Here is a 10000-nt window from a genome sequence, read left to right as displayed (position 1 = left end):
TCATGGCAAAACTTAACAAAAAATAATTGGCAGAATATTCAGATCATTAGAATGAAAATAGCATTAAAGATGGCAGGGAAAAAAAGTAATTATTGTACTCCCATTAATTGTCTTTATTAGAAACAGATACAAACAAAAACTACATACATATGATTGTAATGCACATTGCGTATTTACATTACGGAAACAATTTTTTAAAAACAGTGAAATTTTTTATGTCTTGATAAATACAATAAAGTCTGCTTCCTCCGTTCCCATGCATTGAAATACACTAAAATCTTTATAGAAGAATCCAATTGCTTAGCTTTAAGCAAAATACAGACTGTGTAAGAGAGTTATCGTGGTTCTGCAGAATCTGACCACTTTAATAAATGTTATATAACTGAATATTCACAGCACTGTAGCAAAGTCTTAAAAAAAAAAAAAAATTGTAGCTATTTTTCATGAAAATAAAGAATTCTGCTTTTCATGCTGTTTACATGAAGTAAAATGTCCAAGGCTGCCATAAAAGGTGGCTTCAGGCTATGTAAGAGCGCTATGGTACCCTTGTATTAAGGCAAAAACTTAACGGAATATAATCGACAGAAAATATGTAGATTATTAGAATGAAAATGGCATTGAAGATGGCAGGGAAAAGGGAAGTAATTATTGTACTCCCATGCAATAATTGTCTTTATTTTTGCAGAAAAAAATCCCAATATTATTGAAATGAAAATACTTCCTTTCATACATTAGAAATAAAATTTAGTTGGAAGAACAACTTACACCTCTGGCATTTCTTGCATCGTTGCTGGGATCAGAACTTCGATCAAGACCTGTTAAATAGATACAAGAATGATTTCTGTAATGTTACAGATTTTAGGATTTCATTTGTTTTTCTGCTTAGTCATGAAAAGGAGGGCAGAGGTAATAACTGTTTTTTTCGTGGCCGTCGAGACTGCCAGGTAGAAGAGAAAGACCCGACTTGAATGCATGTGATAGAGTGGACTTCGTTCAAGGTCGTCAAGAACCAGCAGGTGCTGTTAAACCAGGCCATGGATAAAATATGCTACCCCAAAACTCAGAACGTCGAAAGGCAGGAGAGATTCAGTAAGGTACCCCCACACCTGACACTTTAACTATCTCTCCTATCCATCTTCTTGGAAATTGTATCGATTCCCAAAAGAATGAAAAGCAAAACTGACTTCGACAGGATTCAAATTCGGAGCGAAGAGAGCCGAAATAAAAATTGCATGTACCTCTGTAGTAGGTGTAAGTTTTGGCGATATCCAATTCTACATTTAGGGTGTAAGGGGGATTATACCAATTGATATTGCCCTTTTATGGTTTTGCGAAGTGTTATTAGGTGATATATAAGGTATATAAAGAATCCACTGTTTTTGAAGATGTTTTAAAAAGGTTTTCAACTGATGAAAGCTAGTGATGCGATGGCCAATATCATTCTCTAAATTCTTCAAGATTGCGGAAGGTCGACTAGGATTTTTTGGTATTTACCAATTTTTATCTGGTTTCCTATAAGAACAACGCTTATTGTTACAGGTATATCGCAATATTTAGCGCATTGATAACATTTTAATTTACTAAAACAATTACAATCAGTAGTCACATATATGTGGTTAAGAATTTCGCTTTGAACACGAGTTCAATCCCGCAGCGCAGACCTTGTGCAAATATTTTCTATCATAGACTCCTGTTGACTTGAGTTTTGCGAGTGGAATTTGGTAGACGGAAACTGCACCGAAGCGCGTCGTAGCAAAGAAAAGAAGTGTGAAAGAAAGAGAGATTGGCGTTATTGTTTTTGGGTAGACAACTCATCGGGTTTAATACTGTCACCTGGCTGTTTTGGGAATTTTGACTGGGGTCTATTCTGGTCAAGTGTCTAGATCCTAATCCATCACTTGGCCCTAAAGTATCTTTGACATAGTCAACAATGCTACAAGGATACGGAAAGGGATTTCTCTGAGCGATAACATTCCCCACCGCCCATCAACTGTCTCACAGGGACAGGAAAGGATAATTTGCGCTCTAATTCCTCCTCTGGTTAACACATTAAAAATATATTATAAATAATACGCGCGCGCACGCACACACATATATGAGTGAGTGGACAAACGAAAGAAAGGGCACTCAACACAATTATTGGGAGTTACCAGCCGGACGACAAAGGCTTCGTTAGGGCCTTCGAAACTTGAAGTAGCACGGAATCTGAATTAAACTGTTTTGAATAATATATTTACATATATACACATGCATACACATGCATATACATGTGTTAATAAACACCACTATACCATGGATGAAATACCAGAGACTTACCTTATAAAGAATGGAATCACATATGCAAATGATGTCGACAATGACTTGGTTTTTAACAAGCGGCAGGAGGTGGTCGGGGAGACCTTGCCAAAAATGGAGCAGAAAGTTTTGAATCTGAAAGAGAAGACAGGTTCCTTGATATACAACTGTTATTGTTGTTGCTGTTGTTATTATTATTATTATTATTATTATTATTATTATTATTATTATTATTATTATTATTATTATTATTATTATTATTATTATTATTTAATGGTAGGTCAAGTGACATGTGAGAAAAAGCGTTCTTGTTGTGACTATCCAGCATTTTTATTCTACATATATGTATTTCGATTTTATTGATCTCATCAGTCTAATATTGAATTTTAATTTTGAATTTATTTTTATGGAAAATGGATAAGTTTTTTTTTTTGTAAATATGAAAGTGTTTTTCGCATTATATGGATTGATGTATCTAGACCCATGTTTGTATGTGTGTGTGTGTATGTGTGTGTACCAGCAAGGTACTCAACTCTGGCAGACACCGTGCCAAATGAATGAACACGGCTCTCTTAGTAATCGAACCTCAGTCTGCAGTGAGTGCTATTATTAGCATGACATCACCAAAAAACTATAGATTATTATCGACATTTTCCTACAACCAAATGAGAGGTTGAGTCTAACTCTTAACATAAGTAACACAAGAGTTTTAGGCTTTGCTCTCCAAGCTAGAACCTAATTTAGCCATTAGAAGTAGATAGAAAAATGGTGGAAAACGTAAAAGCATCCCAGTTTCGTAGTAGTGTCTTTCAAAGAATGGAATTATTTATGAGTAGGTCTAACACAAATTGATACATGAGGCTGTTGATGTAGCTGTCCTTCCTTAGGATTCGGAAACCTGGGAAGATGTAAGTGTCATATGTGAAAGCTATAAATATACAAGCAGTGATGTATGAGGAAAATTGAACAGATCCAGTGAGGGGAGAACGCGCTGAGAGATATCGGTGTGTTCGATCAAGTTCATATTTCATGTTGCAAAACACCAGGGTTGCACGATTTCAGCTTCACTAGGCTGACAATGTCGTCAAATACAGGACCATCGATTGCCCAAACAACTGGTTCACCACCTTCCCATATATATATATATATATATATATATATATATATATATATATATATATATATATATATATATATATATATATATATATATATATATATATATATATATACGTATATATATATATATATATATATATATACGTATATATATATATATATATATATATATATATATATATATATATATATATATATATATATATATATATATATATATATATATATATATATATATATATATATATATGTATGTATGTGTGTTTGTGCACGTGTGTGTATACACACACACCACACATATATGTATGTGTCTGTATGTATGTATACAGCAGTTTTAAAATTACATGTGTTACGAGTTGATAAGTACAAAGTTTTTGGTGCACTTATGGAACTTTACAACCGTTATACAAATGCATATATATATATATATATATATATATATATATATATGTGTGTGTGTGTGTGTGTGTGTGTGTGTGTGTGTGTGTGTGTGTGTGTGTGTGTATGTATATATATATATATATATATATATATATATGTGCGTATGTATGTGTAAATATGCATGTATGTGTATGTGACAAGCTAAATGAAAACAGAGAATGGATCTTTGATGTATATTATGAACTGAAAATATAAATGTAAGCCAGCAAAAGAGGAATACCACACACAACACACACACACACACAACGCACATACACATACACACACACAAATATAGTAGTTTCACATAAATACGTATACACACAAACATCGATATATAAACAGATGAAATATAAAATATCAAATCTAATAAAACCAAACTGGTTTAATCGAAAGAGAATGCAGACGCAGAGAAGCCTGGAATCACAAAACAAGAAGACATTTATTTCTTTGAAAACCGCTTTTAATTTCAGTTCACTAATGGACGAAGGAGAGCTGGCAGCCATTTGTCTTCAGCCTTAGTCTACGTAATGACAATATTTTAAAAGTAATTTATTGCATTTTATTCAATTAATATCGGGTTCAAATTTATTTCAGTCATGAGAAATGTAGATCCTGTCTTTTCATTGAGAGTTTAAGTAAATAAAACAGATTGTGTGCACAATATGGCGGCGGAGATCTGAGGAGAGTTTATCTAAGTGTGGATGTTGTTACGCGGGATTAATTGACACGAATGAAAATTTATGGTCTTCTAAATCCTATCTGTTTTATATTATTTCATTCAGGAAGCCCGGTAGCAGCAAATCCTTCCGTTTTTGTAAATGTGTTGTTAGATAAGTTTCTTTTTCTATATATTTTCTTTTTGCTTTTTTATAATGGAGTAACAGTAAGAGTTAGGTGACATGTTCACACACACACACACATACATACACATACACACCCATGCATACGCATGCACACACATACACACATAGATATACATGTACACATGCACACATGCACACATGCACACGCATAGACACACATATGCACACGCATACACACATACACACACATGCACACACATGCATACACATACACACATGCACACACATATACACAAATACATGCACATACACACACATGCACACACAAATGCATACACATACATACACATGCACACACATGCACACACAAATGCATACACATACACACACATGCACACACATGCACACACATATATGCACACACGTGTACACACATACACACGCGTGTACACACATACACACACGTGTACACACATACTCACATATGCACACATACACATACATACATACAATTTACCTCAAATTCTTGGCAAGAAGCCGCCAAGATTTTACTTAAAGTGGCTAAACTGTCAGATACACAAACTACATTTGGTAAGGCGCCACATTTGGGCAAGAAGCCGGTCCATTCTTAGCAGGTTGTTCGGTGTGTATTTAGACTGAATGGTCCTTAAAAGATAGAGGTGTCAGTTGCAACATCCATTGGAAGATCTTAGCCAAGTGTAAACCCTACACCAACGGCAGTGGAAAGTGCGGTCTTTATGATATGGAAAGATGGCTCATCTGGAAAGGCAGCTTAGATACCGCCACACGTATAAATTCAAGAACAAAACTTTTCGGATTATATATATATATATATATATATATATATATATATATATATATATATACCCTGTTCACACACATACGTACGTATACTCAGACATACGCACCTACATTTACATAAACGTAAATATATAAGATATTCGCGTGTTAATCCTACAATGGCTAAATCCACCTAAGCCACCGAGGCAGTTCATAGAGAAATACGTTTCATAAGACTTAGTGTGCATTATAAAGTAAATATGTACAATGCTAATCCACAGAACAGGTGTGGTATTAATTCCTAGCAAAACGCGAATTAAAGGTGAGCAAATATTTTTACTTCTTTCTTTTACCGCTCACCTTTTCAAAAACACATATTTTACCTGAGCACATCTCATTATTTTCGCTTCAAGCTCGAAACAAAACCCAATCTCTTGTTTTATAAGGATTAAACACGTGTTTCTTTATCGTTTCTTAATTGATCTGTGTATCGAACTGTTTAAAAACCTATTACTAACTTTATTTGCATTGCTTTAAGGACAGCTGTGTGTGTGTGTGCTTATGTGTGTGCGTGCGTGCGTGCGTGCGTTGTCTACTGCATAGCTTCCTTCCTAGATAGCAAATGCAGATCCAGGTAACGTGAAATATTTCTTTCTTTCTTTCTTTCTTTATGTATGTATGTGTATATATATATATATATATATATATATATATATATATATATATATATATATATATATATATATATATATATACATATATATATATATATATATATATATATATATATATATATATATATATATATATATATATATACACATATATATATATATTAAAACAAATGCAAATAACAAGAACAACAAAAAATACAAGGCAAGTTCACAGTTAATAGTATTAGTCTGGCGCTCAAGGAAAGAATAAACGCTATAAAGTAAAAGTGATAACGTTTCGGAAATAGTCCCTCATCGGAGGCAAGAAGAACCAAAGGCAAGATAAGGAAACCCAAAACTCCCTGAATCCACACCATAACGTCTTAGAGAAAGAACAAAAGTTTATGCTAATTCTGGGACACCCATGGCTGGAAAGACCTTTGATTATCGATCTGTTTGATTAGGATTGATCTAAGGCCAAACAACAACGAGTTAGTGCCACTTTAACATTGAGTCCTCTTGCAGACTTTGATTTCCACAAATTCACAGACTTTAAAATCTTTTAATCTGAGAGTCGGATCGAACTGAGAGTCGGATCTGTTGCAAACTTTACAACGCGAGTTTTCACTGATTTTAAACTGAAACTTGCTTTAGTAGAATACTTCTGAAGAAAATCAATCACTCATTTAATTGATCTATCTATCTATCTATCTATCTATCTATCTATCTATCTATCTATCTATCTATCTATCTAGCTGCCAATCTGTCCGTCTGTCTGTTTGTCTGTCTGTCCGTCCGTCCGTCCGTCCGTCCGTCCGTCCGTCCGTCCGTCCGTCCGTCCGTCTGTCTATCCATCCATCCATCCATCCATCTATCTATCTATCTATCTATCTATCTATCTATCTATCTATCTATCTATCTATCTATCTATCTATCTATCTGGTTCCCTCATTAGCTAACCTGATATTTAAACAGTCAGCTATTTATCTCTCTGTTTATCTGTATATCTCTTTATCTACCTTTCTGCCAATCTGTCTATATATATCTCCATCTAACCGTTTGTCTGTTGTCAATCAGTCTGTCCGTTTGACTGTTTGTCTGTGTGTCCTATCGTGAAATCTCATCAATATTTGTATTCAGCTGGCAAGTAATCTCGCAAAATAATTAAACAGACATCTTGACGGCGACTTAGTTTTGTTTAGGCGGAAACAATATTTTGGCGATTAAATTAAGAACCGTGTGTACTGTACTGTGATGATTGTGCCTGAGATGGTGTAGATATATATCTGTGTGTGTGAGTGTGTGTGTGCGTGTGCGTGCGTGCGTGTATATATATATATATATATATATATATATATATATATATATATGTATGTGTGTATATGTATATGTATATATCTATGCGTGTCTGCCTCGCTCACTGAGTAAGGGAGGCAAATCGATAGCTCTCAGACCCTATTAACCAAATAAATAAAAAAAATCGATTCAGCTTGAAAGTAAATTACCTTACACTAATCACGTTATTGATCTCTGTCAGCCTACCTACCCGGAACAAATATACAAATTGAAAAAAAAAATACAAAAAAAAAATAAATAACGTAAAATAAAAATAAGTGAAACAAATCTTGGAGATTCCAACTGTCGATCAGAAGACAAGAGCGCCAAAAACCGTGGAACTTACATAATTCCACGTCTTTGGTCTCTGTCCATCTTGAGTCTATTTTAGCAACAAGTTGTCATGTTGTACAGGTAGTTTTGTTCAGGTGACTTACATGCATTGTTTTTGCTTCTTATAGTAAACGTACATGGATCTCCATCGATGCCGACGATGACTATTGCAGTTGTTCCATCTTAGCGAATGCGGAGATAGCAAGGCAAAGACGCCGACCTGGCAGAATCGTTAGCACGACGGATAAAATGCTTAGCAGCATTTCGTCCGTCATTACGTTATCAGTTCAAAATCCGCCGAGGTCCACTTTGCCTTTCATCCTTTCTGATTTGATAAAATAAGTAGCAGTTGAACCAGATGTAATCACCCTACTTTCTCCCCTAAAGTGCTGGCCTTGTGCTAAAATTTGAAATCAATATAATCCATAATCCCCAAACAGAATCAACGCAACACAATATATAACAAGGCAGAGGCGGCGAACTGACAGAATCGTTAACGTGCCGAGTAAAACGCTAAGCGACATTTCGTCCGTCATTACATCTTGAGTTCAAATTCCGCCGAGGTCAACATTGCCTTTCAATCTTTCGGAGTCGATAGCATAAGTACCAGCTGTGCAATGGGGTTGATGGAAATTTTCTGGATGCATATTCACAGTTTCAAGAAATATAGAGATGACCTGAATATTTATAGTAAACAGAAGACAGAATCCAAGAAAAAGCCCCATGACGAAAAGTTTTGAGAATGGATAGGTTTGGATAAGTTTGTAAGCCATTACCAACAGTTAGATTAACATCTTCACCTTTCTCTACTCTCTGATGAATGACAATAATCCAAAACGTTAGATTTTTCGCTCATTGCTGTAATCAACTTTACCAGTATTTTACGAATTCCTCTTTAGATATTTCGAAGGTGTACTTTCCTGGCACATAATTTGAACTGAGATCGTCTGTTGAAACTAAAACGATTATATTGTGGAAGACACATTGCTAGACATTCAAAAACATGCAAAAGCCGTCAACTTCACTTGAGTATTTATTATTTGTTACATGGTATCAACATTTTCGACGCACGAACTGCGACCTGGTCACTGACATCATTACACTTTTGCATAATCTTACCAGTTAACAATCTACGGGTGTTTTTGAATAGCTAACATGAGTTTTCCATTCTGTAATCGTTTTTAGATATTTTATTAACGACCGGGACTCATTCACCATTTTTTTTTCGGTTCCAGACTTTATTCTTCTAAGACTAGAATTGGAGATTTACGATAATTAAACTATAATGAAACGTCACTGTCTTGATGAGTAAATTTTGATTTTCTGTTAGAAACGACAGAGAAATAATAGACGTTGTTTATTTCCCGTTGACACCCAAAAAAACTTGCTTCACCTACGAACATAATTTAATCTTTAATGTTCAAGCGATCTCGATAACCAATCTTTGGTTGATTATCATAAAACATTCCGTACAGACAGCACAGAACTTAAATGCCTTTCAGGATGTTAGAGTTTATAGACACGAGCATGAGTGTATGGTTAAGAAGCTCGCTTTGCAACCACATGGTTAAGGGTTCGGTCCCACTGCGTGGCACCTCGGGCAAATGTTTTCTACAGTAGCTCCGGTTCGATCAAAGCCATGTGAGTGAAAGTGGTACTCGGAAACTGAGCGGAAGCTCGTTACACATACACACACACACACACACACACACACACACACACACACACACACAAACACACACACACACACACACGCATACACACACAAACACATGCACGCACACACGCACACGCACGCGCGTACACACATACGCACACATATACCACGTGATCTACCAGATTAACGGATATTGTTATATATCGCTGGTCTCAGTGCGCTTTGCATTGTTTTAGCTTTCGAATGATGCCACCCTGCTGGCTAGGCAAGTAGGCTCACACTCCCCTTTGATTGGGAGGCTGATAACCGGTGTTATTTTGTTTATGTTCGCGTAAATTAGTGTTTTGGCAAAAAAAGGAGTCGATAGAAAAAGTCATGGGGTCGACTGGTTCAATTAAACCCTTCAAGGTGGTGCTCCAGCATGGCTGCAGTCCGGTGACTGACACAAGCTAAGGAAAAAGGCTAAATCAAAATATACAGTTTTTCCCCAGCAGGCAACCAGAACCTGTTAATAATATTTTCTGATGTTCCAATTACCTGAGATTAAGTTTCATTTCATGTTTCATCGTTCTACTTAATTA

At 35.4% G+C, this 10000-nt stretch overlaps 1 protein-coding gene across 1 annotated transcript in view; it reads right to left on the bottom strand.

The window, feature by feature from the left end:
• The window catches only part of LOC106869153 (DNA-binding protein RFX6), a 110733-nt gene that overhangs the window by 18930 nt on the left and 81803 nt on the right, over positions 1 to 10000 (bottom strand). Inside the window, exons 9-10 of the mRNA XM_089363511.1 lie at positions 2317 to 2430; positions 766 to 815 (exon numbers count right to left, since the gene is read on the bottom strand). Coding sequence (XP_089219637.1) covers positions 766 to 815; positions 2317 to 2430 — 164 coding nt within the window. The remainder of the gene's footprint in view (positions 1 to 765; positions 816 to 2316; positions 2431 to 10000) is intronic.

The sequence above is a fragment of the Octopus bimaculoides genome, chromosome 15 (assembly GCF_046866305.1).
Source record: "Octopus bimaculoides isolate indiv1 chromosome 15, ASM4686630v1, whole genome shotgun sequence".
Classification (NCBI taxonomy): Eukaryota; Metazoa; Mollusca; class Cephalopoda; order Octopoda; family Octopodidae; genus Octopus; species Octopus bimaculoides.
Note: the sequence above shows the minus strand (reverse complement) of the source record. Positions and strands in the feature narration are given on the sequence as shown.